Genomic DNA, 17,788 nt, shown 5'->3' with positions numbered 1-17,788 from the left:
GGAAAATAGTCATCCTGAACACTAAGTCCATAAATCTAATTAATGCTCCTCAGTGCTGGCCAAACCTCCTGTAAGAGTTTTCAATCTTATTAACTAGGATGACCACTACTTATGTATCTTTAGATTTTTCTGTAAGTTGCTCTTCTACCTAATGAATGTACGGCACCTTTCAATTCATTAATGAACCCGATGGGCTCCTTGCCTGTCACTTCTGACTTCCCCATCAGTCTCAGTTTCTTGTATCACAAGATACTCTTGGTTCCCTTGCAGAGAGTCCCTCCTGGCACAGGTTGTGAAGTAGCCTGGACATTTCTAGACAACATTTATCATAGTCCTAGCAAAATGATTTTTAACATAATAGTGATCTACAGACAATTGGTGAATGAATGATAAATAAATAAGTGAATAAAAGCCAACTTTCAACCCTAAATTTTCCTGTAACACTTTCCAATGTTGTTAAGGGCAAGGATTTAAAGTAGACACTGGTAACCAGAAAGAGCTCTTACCATGTCTTAGGAGAAAATTTGCTATTACTGGACAAGGCAACACTCAGTAGGTATAAACAGAGAAATGTAAGAACTGGACATATATCTAAGGACAACACAAAAGGATCATGAAGATATAAGGAAAAATAAACACCTCTTCCTAATCTCTGTATTATCTAACAGGTGGAAGAACTGGATATTAATTTAATGAAGTAGCTGAAAATCCAATGCAGTAAGCACTGCAAGCATAACATATAACATAGTTGGAGATGAAACTGTGAAGACATATTTTGGTATACATTAGTGTGCTCATAAGAAATGATTACTGGATCTAGGGCTGTAGCTCAATGGCAAAGCACTTACCTTGCATATGTGAGGCACTGGGTTCAATCCTCAGCACCACACAAAAACAAAAATTGTCCACAACTACAAAAAAATATTTAAAAAGAAATGATCACATTGTGCATATTTATAAGATGTGGTTGACCAAATGCTCTGCTAATGATAAAAAGTAGAATTCATTACATAGCTATGTCCCCTCCCCTAAAGTAAAATGAGGATCCAGAAAGCCCATGAGAAGTGGAAAGCAGGGTGTGCCCATGGGTCACTCCAGCTCTGCAAGTCTAGGACTCTAAGCCTATCACACTAGCTGTCACTATCTCTTCCCTATGATCTTATCAGCCTCTATAAACTTGGAATCTTCACTCATATATACATGTATATATGAGTAAAGATTCTGACTCTTTAAAAAAGTGAAAGTGAAGCAACTATAGTCAAGTCTTTTAGTCTTTGTCAAAATTATCAAGATAATTTTCTCCCAAAAGCTCTCAGTCTTATTGGAACACTCGTAGAAATACCTCCCTTCAACTTCTTGAAAGCAAGAGTTGTGATTAAGATCCAGCAGTTCCCAAGAGCCAACAGTATTAGGTTATAAGATTCATAACTGAGACAATACACTGTCCAGGTGCTCAGGGTTTATAATTGAAGCTATTTCTAATTTCTTTCATTGTTAACATTTAGAAAAGGTCCGGATACATGGGGGGAGAACCAGCCTGTAACCTCCTGAACTGCCAATGGAAAATGTGACCAACTTTTATTTCTCCTTCCCTCCACCCTGAGGAATGGCTTCTGGGCAGTTGGGTCAGACTGAGGGGAATGGAGAACCTGACTCTACCCTCCCTTTGGGAAGGCGGCCATGGGTAATTTATAACTTCGACTATAAATGTCACTTATTCATGTAATCTGTAGGTCCAACCTCAGACATACATCTTTTTAGAGATGAACATGGGTTCCATCGGGGATAGCAGGAACTTTAAGCAGTATGATTAAAACTTGGGTCTTCCCTGGCTCTAGGCAAGAATTAGCCAAAGTCATCAGCTACGCAGACTGCTGGCCTTCCTTCCCAAGCTCAGAGAAGCATTTCATACTCTGGCTTTCAGTAAACAAAGACTTATCTTCATTCAGCAGGCATTGCAGACACCCCCAATCATCTCACAAGTGGCCGGCACAGGCTCTGGGTGAAGAGGTGAGAGTGACATAGTGCCAGGAAGGCAGAGAGAAGCACAAGAGAAAGGTCCAGATGGTTCTTCTGAAGGACTAATAAAGTCACACATTTGTAGAGCTTATAAAAACAGATTTAACATCATATAATTAGATATTTCTAATAAATTATCAGATTCCCTGCTAAGCTCATTTTTCAATTTCTAGTGTTTTAGTATTTCCTTTAATGAGACTTTAAACAGTGTTATTGTCATTAATTGCTTTGATTAGTCACTATAGACTCTTTTCTTCTTCTACAAAGGATTAATTATTTTTTATTTCTCTAAATCCTATTTCTAACGAAAATTGAAACATGGCAAGTACAAGACCCCCTCCCTTCATGCCCTGAAGGTTAGAGATATCTTAACTGAGCCCAAGGAAGAGAACCTTTTCCTTAGGCCTATCCTCCTGCCATCTCCCATTTGCTTTCCCAGTGCCCCAGGCCCTCTCAAGTTCTTCTGAGCAACTGCAGTCCTTCTTTACTTGTTCATTACTAAATCTCCCCTTGAGGCCAATCCTCAGTATGAAGTGCAGGGCGGTCCAGACTAGCTCAATCTCCCTTCCCTCTCCTTCCATCCTCTCCTTCCATCCTCTCCTCTCTGATTATACAACATTTCTCGTTTCCAGGTCAGACTCACCTGTGCAGTCCTCAGCTGCACTCTTGGAACATCTGTCTCTCTCCTTTTTAATTCCCTGTCACATAACTAACCTCCCTGAGCACAAATCACACACACTCCATATCACATGCATTCCCTGAACAACATCCATCTGTGAGATTCAGCTTTTTGGCTGAGTTACCTCCTCTCCAAGCCTAAGCTGACCTTCCTCTGTATCGACCACCCCTGCTCTCCCACTGGTCCCGGCCCTCATCCTTACTAGAGGAGACCAGATCACATCTTGATCTGTCTCCCACCTAAACTGCTAGCCCCTAGAGAGCCAACAATTGCTGACTGTGGGTCCCCAGTGAGTAAAAAATACACATGATACTGACACAACTTTAAGAGATTAAGTAAACCATTATATCCTGGGCTTGGAAAGAGGAGAAAGCCACAACTCAGAGATAGTAAATTTGTGATGGTCACATAACTACCTAGTGACAAAGCTTGAATTTAAAACTAAATTCCCTGTTATCTCAGGGTTTATCTGAAAAGTTAGATGCACAATTTATGTAATGTATAAAGCTGAGTAATTATTTGAATATTAGAAATTTCCTTCCTAGAATATGCTGAGGGAGGAGACTGATTCTGCCTGTTGACAAGGCTTGAGGTGACACCTCACATTATCATGTGTTTTAGACTGTGCAGATCTTTATTATTACTGATAGATTTAGTAGCTTCTAATTAATTTAGAGGAAAAATATTGCTTAGACCTGGAAATCATATGCCAATTCACCGTAGGCTGATTGAAAGTGAAGCCATTCTTAAATTTGTATCACAGAATCTTTATTTATTTTTTAATTAGAGCTTTATAGTCATACATTGTAGTTGGGTTGAGTCTTTAGATATTAAAGTATACTTTGAGGTCTGACTAAAGATTTCCCTTTTTCAAAATAATATTGTCATTACAAAAGGAAAATATTATAGAGGTATGAACTTCAATGTGAGTAAATAACCAAAAAAAAATGTATTTTTAAATCACTATTTAATTGGCTCCTTTAAGTCAGGTCAAACTCTTGAACCAAAACCATTTTTATTAGAAGAGACAAAATCTACAATAGTAAATTCAAACTCAGTTATAAAGACTGAATGGTCATAAAATGTGACTGAGTCACAAATATTTTTCTCTTAAGAAAGTAGAAGAGGAACCAGATTTATCCCTCATATTTTTTATTGGTTCAATTTATCTGTATATAATGGAAGGATTTGTTATTACATATTCTTACATGCACAGAATATCACAATACAATTTGGCAATACCATTCCCCATTATATTCCCTTTCCCTTCCCTCCCTGGCTCCTTTCCTCTACTCTCCTATCTCCCATCAATTTTCATGAAACACCCCCCTTTTTCCTTTGCCCTCTCTGGCTTCTAAAGCTGAGAGAAAACACTTGACCTTCTAATTTTGGCATATTTGCTTAACATAATGTTCTCAAGTTCCATTAATTTTCCTGCAAATAACATAATTTCATTTTTCTTTATGGCCGAATAGAGCTCCATTGTTTATCTATACCATATTTTCTTTACTCATTCATCTGCTGATGGACACCTAAGCTGAGGAACCAGATTCATGAAGGGTGAGTAAAGCACTAGACTTCCTTGAGTCAGTCAAGTGAAATGAACCACTGGCTCTTCTTAGGTACATCACACTTGTGAATTTTACTGTGCTGCCCACTGGTCTTTTAGAGTGGATATAAACAGAAGATCAGTTTTCTTTGTTTTATGGCTAAGTTTATTTCAGCTGGGCTCATAAAAAGTATATTTAGGGGAATTTGGGCTTTATCTTTGCAATAGAATGACTACTCAGAATGCATGAGGCCCTGGGCTCCAACCCCAGCACTACCTAATCAATGAATGAATGAATGTATGAATCAATCAATCAATCAATAGTTAGAGAACTATAACTAGGTAATGATTCAGAGATCACTAGTGGCACACCTAATACAGAGCTGGAAAAAGTTCACTCCTTATTTGTAAGATCAATTTCTGGAAAAAAAATCACAAATCCAGAAATAAACTGTAGCCACATGTAATCTGATTTCAAAATACATAAAGAAATCAGAATTTACAGGAAATCTACTTATTGTTTTGCTGTTAGAAGCAATTGTCAAATCCATAATTCATTTTCATGTAAAATTAGATTTTTCATGATCTCAGATCTGAATAATTGAGACATACACAGGAAAAGCTAAAGAACCAGGGTTGCTCTTATGAAAAGAAAAAGCACAAACAATAGTGATATAGTGGGAGGAGGGTCATAGCACAAGCAAACACTTATATGGCATTTAGTATGTATAAAGTGTGAAGTGTTTTAAAATATATTTGCTCATTTAATCATCAAAACAGCCCATGTTCTTGGTATGCTCAAAGACTCTGTGCATGAAGAAAAGAACAGAATGTTCAAGAAGGTGGTTTTAATTAAATAAAAGTTTCTTTTTTTGGAAGTACAATCAGTGAGACAAGAAAATGGCTACAACTGCTTTAAAATATTTTTATTTAAATATCTCATTCATACTTCATAGTTTTAACTCTAAGTTAAAAGTCATAATCAACTATATGCCAAAAACTATAATTTCTAATATAGGAAGTTTTTAAAAACACAATGTATGATTATATCCTGTCTTTCATTAATAATAACAATGGTACTCCTGTTTTTGTCTCCAATCTGAGGTGACTCAGATACACAGACACTCTTGTGCTGAATTCCCTTAAGAGAAATGGCTGTCTGATAAGCAGCTGGGAACATGCAGAAGGCTGATGGCCCACAGGAGAAAATCTCATTTCTTATGTAGCCCCAGGATCAAATAAAAAATTTCTAGAAAGTATAACACATTTTCTGAAAATAAATACAATTGCTTTACTGTCTACTTTTCCTCAAAGAATGAAAACCTGTTCTTCATATTGTTCTAAGAACTTGGCATGGATTTTTTGAAAAACAACATGTTGGTAAAAAAAAAAATACCATGCTTAATCCACTTTTAATTTCTGTCTAAATGGTTATAAAAGAATATCTGGTAAGAAGCTGGAGTAAATGAGGAAATATTAAAGTTAACAATGGAGTTTTAATACCTGTACATGTTTTTTGTAAAGCAGCATAAGAAAAAGATCTGATAGAAGAGTAAATAAAATCAGTACAGCTCTTTTTCTGGCTGGAACCATGAAAGAGAAGAAAAAGAAGGTTCCTGCTGTGCCAGAAACTCTTAAGAAAAAGTGAAGGAATTATGCAAGTTGAAGGTAAAGTGCCTGAGGAAGAAGTTTGCCCAAAAGATGCATAAAAGGGCAAGGAGGAAGCTTATCTATGAAAGAATCAAGCATTACCACTAGGAATATAGGCAGATGTACCTAATAGGGATTCGAATGATTAGGATGGCAAAAAAAAGCTGGCAATTTCTATGTATCTACAGAATCTAAGTTGGCATTTGTCATTGGGATCAGAGGTATCAATGGTGTGAGCCCAAAGGTTTGTAAGGTGTTACAACTTCTTTGCCTTTGCCAGATCTTAATGGCACCTTCATTAAACTCAACAAGGCCTCAATTAACATGCTGAGGAATTTGGAACCATATATGGAATGGGGGTACCCAAACCTAAATTGGTGAATGAACTAATCTACAAGCATGGATATGACAAAATCAATAAGAAACAAATTGCCTTGACAGATAACACTCTGATTACTCCATGTGTTGATAAATATGGCATCATCTGCATGGATGATCTGATTCATGAGATCTACACTGTTGGAAAACACTTCAAAGAAGCAAGTAACTTCGTGTGGCCCTTCAAATTATCTTCTCCAAGAGTTGGAATGAAGAAAAAGATCACGAATTTTTGTAGGAGGTTGAGATGGTGGCAACAGGGAAGTCCAGATCAACAGGCTTATTAGAAGGATGAACTAAGGTATCTACCATGGTCAGTTAATAAAACAGTACCTGCTCTCAATATGAAAAAAAAAAGAAAATAGTACACATTTTTACTGCCAACTATGGAAATGCATTCAAAGAAATAAAATTTCATAAAATTTGGACATATTATATAAAATAAATTCCTGATTTTTATATAAAACTAAAGTCATTTTGTATTGAACATTTTTAATTAGAAGGATTTTATCTGGAGAAAACATTTATGCTTTCCCCAACGAAATATTTACTATTTCACCTGAAATCTTACTTACTTACCTAGGATATATCCTTATAAAAAAAGAAAGCCAAAATATTTCTCTCATTCCTAATACCCTCAACTTTTCCCTATCCATAATATAATGAAGTTCTTATTAGCTTTAATAATTCTCAGCAACAGAAAGGATTCACAAATTGCTCTTTGAATATATTAAGGAAGCATTCAATTATAATAACAATAATACTATGGGAAGTTACCAGTGACAATAATTTAAGCACGGTATTAAAATAGTTGAAGCTGTCAATTTGAAAGACAAAGGGGTCATATCCACTAAAATAACACCAACATATTACAAATCAGTTTTAAAGCTGTGGCTGTTGGTGTGGTTCCTGCTCACCTCCCCATCCCCAAGGACAGATCACTGTAAAAGACATTCCTCCCCACATAGTTTCTCCTGAAAAAATGAAACAGAGCAAGTACATACTTAAAATTTTAATCCTTTAAAATTTCACTGAAATGAATGCCAGAAGATTTAATTAGCATATTCAAGCATGGAATCTTAACTAAGAAGACATGTAGCTCCAAAATATTTATGAACATATTAAAGCAACAATGCCTAAAGAATGAAAACACGAGTCATTTGAAAACTCTATCATATGAGGTACAAAAACATGAATGAGTCTCAGGCTGGAGAGTATCAGAAGGTAGAAAACATCATTAATGGACGCTCCTCACAGTGGATTATGTATTGTGTGCATGTGCTTATATTTGTGTTTTCATGAGAGCAAAACAGCAGATTTTTGTTGGGAGAAGAAAAGCACAACAATTTATGTAAAATGTAGCCTTTATTAAGAATTTCTTTCTTATTGCCAAATTATAAGAGTTTTCTCTGTTGGACTGTGTCTACACATAATGAACAGTGGAGTGCAGAAGAGAGAAATAAGGTGATTCATTAAAGAAAAAAAATTAAATCCACAAACAGATTTAAAATTCTCTCCTCGGTGCCTAGTTTACTGTCTGGAATGATAGAATTTGTGTTCTTCCTGGCCATCTCAGGATTTAAATAATTTTATGTGACAGAGGTGATGTGTTGATCAATAAAAAGACAACAATCATTTACACTGAGAGTTGAGTGCAATTTTAAGAATCTGCCATAACCAAGCTGAGCTTTTGCAGTGGAATCGATACACAACCACCTTACCTAGTGAAATGGGTAAATGAAGTACGACTGAATTTTCAACACCAATGAATATGGATCAAAGAAAAATCAAATCAATTGAAAGAATGGGTTTTGGAAATCGCACAATGACGCTATTCTTGAACACATAATACCGTGCACTTTCCAGGAAAGCAAACAGATGTTCGCTTCCATTTCCCCTCTTTCTTCTAGTATTTATTTATCTTATCATTTGGAAAATGCTTTCTTGTATTGCAGTTTGATTACATGTGCATTTTGCACATTTCCAGATGTGTTCAAATGTTTTCATCCACATTATGGCTTTATATTTTAGGTCCATATGATTCTCTAATCAGAGTTCTTATGTCTCTAAACATTAAATGAAATTGAGGATTTTAATATACCCCATTCAAGTAGAGGGGACTGTGGATTTTTTTTTTCCAAACTAGTCTTTCTAGATATCCTGGTCTGCCATCTTTTCAATAGATAATCAGGCCTATTATGTTGCACTATATAATGAATTCCTTGATGAGAACACTCACTTATCTGTGAACAATACAAAACAAAATTAAAAAAAAAACCTTAACAGGTTGAGATAATTTCATCTCTCAAATTTGAGCCAAGTTAATTTACCTACCAAAGATAGGCGTCCTTCCATAAAGGCAATCCCTGTAGTGGGTTTTCCTATAAAACTTACTGAATAGTGACCCACAATAATTGATCTTGATCCCAGTATTACAAATCTGGATGATAAAGACAAATAACACATTTATTATCTCAAGATGCTAATGCTGTGGAAGAAGGTAATATGAATGCATAAAGCAAAGTGACCCTGAGAAATTCAAAGAGTCAGTAAGAAGATGATGCTTAATTGAGGAAGAACACTGATGAGCTTGGAAACGAAGGTGTTGGACTAACTATAGAAAATAGTGTGACACTATAAACCCAAATTTTGGCAGAATTTAGAGAGGTGGACCTGGTGAAATGATTAAGCATCTGCAATGAAAGTCATGCAATCTGAACTCTGACAAGCACTTGAATCATTTTTTTTTAATAGACATAAAAACAGAAAGCCTGAGGACATCTACAGCTAACTAGTAAGGTCCCAAAGTCTCCAAAAGCAACTAGAAATGTATAAAAGTAAACAACAAAATAATGTCTTAGCAACGTTTATAAGACAAAAATTGAATACCATTTTGGAAGGCACCCGATGCTTTCAAAAGATAGAGGAGGGGTGGGAAGAGGGTAACACAGACTGCCCGAAGAGAAATTACTTCAAAACTTAGAGTTGGAAAGATCTATGCAAAGACGTGGATGGAAATCTGAGTGAAAGAGTTTGAAGGTAAGTGTAGCAAGAATAGAAAATGTTTAGGAGGGTTCTGTATAAGAATAAAATATAGCAGGGAATAAGCACCTGTTCTTGAGAGATGGTTAGGATTTCTGTGTCTTTCAGTTTGGAGGCGTTGAATCTGAGAGACCTCTAACCTTTCGTTTGCTTGTGATTCCAACTCCTGTACTAATGACCTGTTATTTCTAATGCTGGGCAACCATTAGGTTGGTCAGAGAAAAAATGAAATCCCCAAGGCTATGTTCAGAATATAAATGTTCATTTAATGAAAATTCAGCATGTTAAGTGAACAAAGGGTAAGGAATTTTTTCAAATAAAACTTTGCATGATTCTATCCTAACATGACTTCACTATCAACTAATACTACTGTTTTTATTTTGACTTTATGTATAAACTTGAGATTATTTTATCAAATACAAAGATGTCCAACTGTTTGCACTATGACACTGCAGTGAAAATTTCATCTAATACACCCAGGTTTTAAAAAGCTCATGAAATCTGGGTTCACAAAAGAATCCAGAAAGAAACCATACACAGCCTGACTTGTGAATGTAAAAGTTTCCTTGGAGTATGCTCTTGAGAATAATAGATAACTTTGAATGGAGTCTATTCTGATAAGACAACTGTAAAATATCTAAACCCCTCTGAAGCAAGTAGAAATTTCATTTATATAGATTAATGAGCTTATGACAGGTCCACACTTGAGAGTTATCGTAGCATTTCTTTGCTCCTTCCTAGGAAGAATAAATTTATTTTATTCATTCACTGTAAAAGTTATACTTTGTAATTTCTTGGCTATATAAATCATAATGCAATGAAAAATTGGGCCTAGATGTTGGTAATAAACTTAAATCTGTTCAAATAAGGACTTTAGAATGTTCTTTCCAATTATCTGTTTCCTTTAAAAAATTATACATTGAATATTCAATTGAAAAAGAAGCCAATTGACTGAAAATTAAATGACATAAAACCCAAATGAAAAAATAAACATTTTACTTAAAAATAGAGTTCTGGACAAAGATGTCACTTGCCCTTGGGTAAACATATTTCAGTAAGCAATTACCTTCTGGAAATAAAGCTACCTCCAAAAAAGACTGGGACTTTGTTCCTTATCTTCAAAAGAACAACACACTTGTTTCAGAATAAATCCCTTCAAACAATACTTGACCACCTTACAGTGAAGACATTTCATTTTCCTCACTTGTTTCTTTTAATTAGAGCAAATAAAAATATAGGTTTACATGCTGACTAAGGACAGCAAAGTTCTACAGAACACTTTGGGGAAATGAATCAACAGGATTTTAGTTTTCTTCTCTCTAGAGCCAGCCTACCCTCCTTCTGCTCCGTACCTGACAGGTGCGCCTCTGCTCTGTGCAGGTTTCAGCATGACTGTCACTGTATTGTCAGTTTGGTTCAAAGGTGTCTCAAGTTCATAGGCTGGCATAGATGGTGCTGGGGAAAAGGGCATAAGAGGGAAGACTCATTATTTCTGGTTGGTTGCCTCAGTGAACTTCTTACTTTCTTTTACAACAACAACAGCAAAAATAAATAAATAAATAAGAAGCACAGGGCATCTCATTTAAATTGCAGCTATCACCTGACTATTAACAAGCTCATATTGACTGACCCCTCTGATCCTGAGTGGAAGTTGGGAGAGGATCTGAGGGGGTTGTGAGTGTTGGTGACGTTTTGCTTCTTCATTTGGATTCTGACTAAATGTGTATAGTATGCTTTTGAATACTCATCAAACTGTATACTTAGAATTTACATGCTGTTTTGTAAAAAATGTTGTCTTCCATAAACCATTTACTTAAAAGGCATAGTTAAGTTTTGAAATAAGCACTAGGATCATAAAACTGAACTTCACAGGTCTTTCATTTAAGTAAAAGTTTCCCATGTACCAACGACCCCTGGGGAGGGGCGTTAACCCATTATGTCCCACTGTCTTATATGTGACACATCAATAAAAACTTAAATCAAGCAAGATGTCCTATAATTTAGGTGTCTTATATATATGAAGATGGGACATAATGGGTTAAAGTAGATAAGGGGAAGACATTGAAACTGAAGAAAGAAAGGCTTGGGTTTGACTTTTTGTTATGTTTTGTTTTAACCAAAGCTTATGCACATTAATCACCTCTGAAGCTTCAGTTTATTATGTATCTTTGAACGTAGAGGAAATGACCCTATGTTCAAAGAGACAACAAGAGAGCACACCAGGCAAACATAATTCTACAAATTTTAGCTCTCTTCCCAATGTGAATCCTATTTCCAAGGCCATTTTCTGGCATTCTTTTTATTCTAGGTTGCTAAGTCTCACTACAATAAGATAGCAACAACACTTTTTGGTAATTATGTCCCCATCCTGGACAAGACAAATCATTGCATGGAGCTGTGACATGGAGGGACACAGCTCTCTACCACCCACAGGTAGATATGTCTGATAAGGTAGTGGGAGACTGTTTCTTACAAATGCAGTTTTAAAATTCATCTTAAATATAAAAAAGCTTTTATATAACAGACACAAGTTATTTCTCAGTTTCATCTATCACATTTTCTTAACATTCAAATTTGACACCAATTCCATTAAAAATTAACTCCAATCCACATCACAGAATTACATTTTGTATACAAGTGGTTTTCTGAGGTCCATGAAAATAGAAAATAGGGCCCATAAACTAGCATTTTAATTTAATAAAAAACAAATAGTATTCCTGATGAGCCCACATGTCAAGGGTGTTTTTTTTTTCCTTGTGTGTGTGTGAGTGTGTGTGTGTGTGTGTGTGTGTGTGTGTGTGTATTTTTTGCTTTTGGATTATGAACTTTTGAACTTGGTATATCAACAGTGGTCAAACTCATAATTTTTAGTTAATAAATATAGGGAAAATAAATTTTTTTTCTAAAAGGATATCCTCCTTAAGATAATAATCTTTGAAAAATGGTTTACACTAGGAAAAATATTTAAAATTACTTGGGAGTTTTTCATATGGGTACATAAATGGCAATAAATTGATGGGCTAGATAATATTATCTTAATTCATATGTAAGGGTAAATTCACTTAATCTAGGTCAGAAAGGAAGTCTATGCAAACATCATAACTAAAACCCAAATTTCCTGATTCCAACCAAGTCCAATGGTCTACTTGATCATTTGCATAACCTGTGTTATTTTTGAACCTCTAAGGTGGATGTCTTTTCCAACACTGTATTGGTCCTATAACCTAATGTTTTATACTAGAAATCAAATGTGCATTAAATTTCAACTCAAGTTTGCTTATATAATAAAAACGTTTCCCTTAAGTTATAACTGCTTCAAAACAAAATTCCAAACCTTGGCCTCAGAACCCAACATAACGCTTTACAGTACTCTAATTGTGGTATTCACTTCCTTCTATTCCAAATACAAACTTTCATTGAGTTAGAAATAAATGTAGAAATTAGACTAAATATTGTTGATCTAACCCTGGCTGATTTAAAGAGTCACTTCCCTCCCCCATCTCTATCTCATCTACCCCCTCAAAAGACAGTCAAAGTCAAAACTCAAATACTTCCCCATACCCAAAGGAGTTAACAAAATGAAAGAAAATGTCCATGGAATTTAGTTTTATTGTGGTTACATATCCCATACCAGATGGCAATTTCATTTCCTCTAGACTGAAGTAAAAAGACATTTTCTGCACAGTTGAACATGCCCAGAAATATTTCTCAAATTATGACTTTGGTTGGATGGGGTAGCTGAGTCTCCAAAAAACCTAGAGGCCCTAAGAGCCTCATGCCATCTTAGTTGTTGCCTCTTTAGGATGTAAACCTACTAAAGGTGAAGGTCCTGAGGGAGGCTGATCCCTCTGGAAGCAGATTCCATATGACACTGCTTTCCCACTCAACTCTCACGACAGAGATTTCACCAGCAAGGCTTTTCTGGTTGGTGACTTGCGATTGGCAAGGAGATGGATGAGACAGAAACTTGTGCCTCATATTCAAGTCCTCCCAGGCACACTACTAAAATAGCAGCCACTTCTTACCTCATGAGGACTTTAAGCTCCCCAATGATAAATATTGATAGCATTTCATTTAATTCCATGTGCCCGGGTTTCACATGAATAAAATGTATTAGTCTGTGTGAGCTCTGCATACTTGACAATGGGAATGGAGAAGTATAATAATGTTACTTCTGACAACAGGCATAACTCATGAATGCAAAATACCTGATATTTTGGTGGTAAACTGGTTTGTTGCTGGAGGCCCAAAACCCTTAGCTGTGCTTGCTCGAATGGTGAAGGAATACGTGGTCCCCGGGTATAGTCCGAAAAACAGAAAATGGGTTTCATTTCCCAGTTTTGAAACTCTTCCACTTTGATTGGATAAATCTATTTCTGGGTCAAAGGAACTGACTGCTTTGTAAGTGATCTGCAAAAGAAGAAGAATTTGATAAAATATCTGGAGCAGATGGACCCAGATTGCGACTTTATCCAATAAGCCCTTCTGATGTATGCACTGTCAGACCCTTTATGATAAGCTCTCCTCTTCACTAGACTCTTCAAATCCTGAATGCAGTGAATGGATGCAGGAACTCAGCCAAAACTGTTATGAGTTATTACCGTTATAGACAGAGGAACTCAGAGCCAGTAGATTAGAATGTAAAGGATGGATTCATGTTTAAGCTGATACCTTGAAGTTATTTGCTTTCAAAATGTCATTTCTGTAGAGCTACATAACAGCTGGTTTAGAACCAAATAACAAAAGAGACAACTAGCTCAAACAGACAAGGCTCTGACAAGCATAAGGCCTCATCTCTAATCTAGTGGCCATGATTTGATTTAGCACTGAATAGGATTATTGTCTACTGGGAACAAGGACACATTTAAGTGTTTTCATCAATGTAGGAACAGAGATCTGCTCCAAAAATAAATCCTAGATGCATGCCAGGAGTTGCTGATGCTGCAAATGGAGTGCTCATTATGGGCCATACTCATTTATTTGTTTTTTCAAAGAAATATTGTCCAAAAGAACTTTCTACCACCATAGAAATGTTCTACTATGCCCTGTTCAATGTGGTGGCCATGTCACATGTGGCTACTGAGCACCTGAAATGTGGCTATTGAGTCTGAGGAAATGAAAAATCCATTTTATTTAATTTAACGAACTCAAATTTCGGTTTAAATTGCCACAACTGACTGCTAGCTGCCATACTGGAGAGTGCAATCCTAGATATTTTCATGTTTGCTACATAACAGATATCATGCTGGATGAGTCTGGAATGTTTGAAAATAAATATAACATAGGTACCTTTAAATTTTGCCCTTTCAAGTTATTTTTAAAAAGAATTTCAGCATGAGTAGTTCATCAACTATTCAAGAACAAGTACTTTAGTGGTGATTACTAGCTTCTACTGGTTGTAATGACATAATTTTCAAATGTGGCATATTCAAAAGTTTTAAATTGCAAAACTGAGCACTTTTCTCATGTGCTTAGGTAAACTTACTTATAATTTATGTGCATGAACACTAACACTGTTATTATACGAAGTGATAATTGACATTCTTTCTTCTTATATTTATACCATGTCATTATAATTAAGAAGACCTCTCAGAAAGAATATTTAGATTGAATCAAGTGAGCTTTGGCAAGGAAATGTTTACTGTATATATTAATCACTGCAAAGTATAACTCTCTTAGAGTCAGGCAGAAGATATGTTGTTAATCCTCTAAAAAATATCCCTCAGGAGATTAAGGAAGTCAGGAAGAAACAAGACCCTATCTATAATGAAGGAACCTCAGTATCATATCCTCTGTGTGTGTGTGTATGTGTGTGTGTGTGTGTGCATGAGCTTGCTTGCTTGCTTGAGTAGTACTTTGTTCTCCAATTCCCAGAGAAGGGGGCAGCTCAGGGAGGCAGATCTCAACAATGATAGTATAATTGCTGCCCAAAGTCAATTTATGCATTCATTCACACATTCAGAATGTGTTTGTTGTGTGGCCTACATGCCAAGCACTGTGTTCTGAGTCATGGTGAACTGTATGGTGACTCATACACTGTACCTTCCCTGGAGGGAATAAACATCTGGTGAAGGGAAGGTTAAGGTAATCCATTAGCTACTATGCAGGAAGAGTGAAATAAGGACTAGCACTATCCTTCAGGGCTGTGTAAGTCTTCTCCTTCATTTAATCACCTTGACTAGAAACTTGAATAGACACTATGCACACAGAACAAAGTCCAAACTCCTTTGCTTGGTGTTTCAAACTTGCTTTCATGTGCTTCTCCAAACTCATTTCTGAATACATGATACTGCTGCATTATGTTACCCTCTGATTTTTAAGGAGATGAGCCCCCAACACACTTAGGGGGCTTTTCTGATACTGCTTTTGCTCATATACTTTTACCTGCCTGAGAGAGGAAACAGTCACCTCTGTGAGATTTACCTATTCAGTTTCACTGATTCCACTCACACACTGATTGCGTAGAAGGACTCTGCAAGCATGGTGGCCTGTGGGTAGGCCAGACCTACTTTAGGAAGCTAACTATCTGGATAATGTGTGGGGGAGCTGGGGAGACCTACAATAAGTAAATTAATAATTCTATAATACAAAGAATAGAAGGAGCAAACGGTGGTAAGATAAAAGACTTTGTTGGAAGAAAAGGGTCCATACACAGCCATTCAGACTGGCTGGTGAAACTGGTGTCAGTGACACCGAGATCTGAACTTTATGCAGGATCAGTCAGTTTGTGAATTTGGAGAATAATAGCATGGATGAAGTCCATACAACAGAATTGTGCTTGCCCCAGGTAATGATCAGACAGAAAGCCTGTGTGGTCTTTGGGGGCTAAAGGAGTACACAGGGGCTATCCCATGCCTAGTTTTGATCCCCAAGATTAAAATTTTGGATACATACAATGGGCAACCTTTGAAATATATACATATATATTTGTACCAGGGATTGAACCACTTAGCCACTGAGCCATGTCCCCAGATCTTTTTTTATTTTGAGACAGGGTCTCACTAAGTTGTTGAGGCTGGCCTCAAACTTGCAATCCTCCTACACCAGCCTACAAAGCTGCTGGGATTACAAGCATTGTGCCACCATGCCTAGCATCATTTGAATGCATTTAAATTGGCAATAAAATAATCTGCCTTTCTTTTATCACCTTGGATATATATCAATCATATACACATATATGTATATGTACACACACACATATTTAATATAACCTTGGATGAAAGTTTTATTTTGATTGAAGGTGACAATAAAAGTAGAAGGGAGACCACTAGGAACTATGCCAGATTGGGAGTAGCTTTTAAGAATACAGGAGAGAGGATACTGTGGCTTCTACTACGTGGGGTGGAGAAAGCAAGAAATTAGTAGTGTTGGCATATTTTAGAGACAAAATAGAATTCAATGAAGGACTGGATATGCAGAAAAGAGGGAATAATCAAGAGTAGGTAACTATGTTTCAGGCCTAAGCAAAAAGGTGAACCCATTTTTGGAAATGAGATGAAATGAATAAGAAGGAATTTACAGATGGATGTGGACATGTCAAGTTTGAAATGCCTTTGACAGTCAAGTTGACATATGTGCATGACATGAAAATACAATTTGAGAGAGGGCTAGGTGGGATAGAAATAGAGACCTAGAGGTGTTCAGCATTGCAATAATGTTAGGATGGTTTAGAAATGGGTGCAATCACAGGGAGTTCAGAGAAAAAGAAGGAGACCCAGAACCATGCCCATGCAGGCAAAGAGACAGAGAAGCCAGAAAAAAGTGAAATGACAGAGAGGAGAGAGAAGGAAGAGAGAAGGGGGGGGGTGCAGGCGAGCATGAGCATGAGTGCATTCTTGTTAAAAAAAAATTTAAAAGAAAAAGAGACAAAGTGTTTCAAGAAGGAAATACTTTTAAAGATGTTTCTGGGAATCAGGCAAGACTGGGACAACAAAGTGCGCATCCACATCTCTAACCAGAGTCCCAATATTCCTTATCTGTAAAGCCATCCTAAGTGTAGCCTACCAATCATGCATCAAACACCCACCCACTACTGATGTTGTGTTCCTAAACTTCATTTGGCAATGAGTCATGGAGTGCTGTAAAAATATTTTGTTTTAGTCTTAAATCAGGAGCTAACTGTCAAGGGATCAGAACGTTTCATTTAATTTTATCTCCTTTCTGAGGAGTGACATGTTTTATCCTCGTTTCTGATTCCACTGTGATCAGTAAATATTTGGCACTCAGTATATATTTTCCTAAAAAGACTCCTGGGATGTGCAGGTGTGTGTGTGTGCACATTTGCTCCTATAAACACACTAGTACAAGCAGGTCCTCACTGTACCAGCACAGACTATAAGCAAATGCTTTATTAAGGGGATCACTGCTGCTTGGGGAATGGGGGTTTGTATCCACCCATGGGCACAGAGTAGCAGGATGTGCTACACTGGTGGATCTTCATTTTTAGTCATGGCCCTTACATGTAGATCCTC

General features: G+C 36.5%; 1 protein-coding gene and 1 pseudogene across 7 annotated transcripts in view; one reads left to right on the top strand and one right to left on the bottom strand.

Annotated features, from left to right (window-relative positions):
• Positions 1-17,788, bottom strand: part of Ptprm (protein tyrosine phosphatase receptor type M) — an 821,378-nt gene that overhangs the window by 323,277 nt on the left and 480,313 nt on the right. For all 7 annotated transcript variants that reach the window (XM_058586457.1, XM_058586454.1, XM_058586456.1 and 4 more), the window contains exons 10-11: positions 13,526-13,727; positions 10,670-10,772 (exon numbers count right to left, since the gene is read on the bottom strand). In XM_058586457.1, coding sequence (XP_058442440.1) covers positions 10,670-10,772; positions 13,526-13,727 — 305 coding nt within the window. The remainder of the gene's footprint in view (positions 1-10,669; positions 10,773-13,525; positions 13,728-17,788) is intronic.
• Positions 5,934-6,575, top strand: LOC124108899 (60S ribosomal protein L7-like; annotated as a pseudogene).

This window comes from Marmota monax, unplaced genomic scaffold, assembly GCF_021218885.2.
Source record: "Marmota monax isolate L192 unplaced genomic scaffold, Marmota_monax_Labrador192_F-V1.1 WCK01_AAM20220418_F8-fsc00103, whole genome shotgun sequence".
Lineage (NCBI taxonomy): Eukaryota > Metazoa > Chordata > Mammalia > Rodentia > Sciuridae > Marmota > Marmota monax.
The sequence above is the reverse complement of the archived record's forward strand: the minus strand, read 5'-3'. Positions and strand labels throughout refer to the sequence as shown.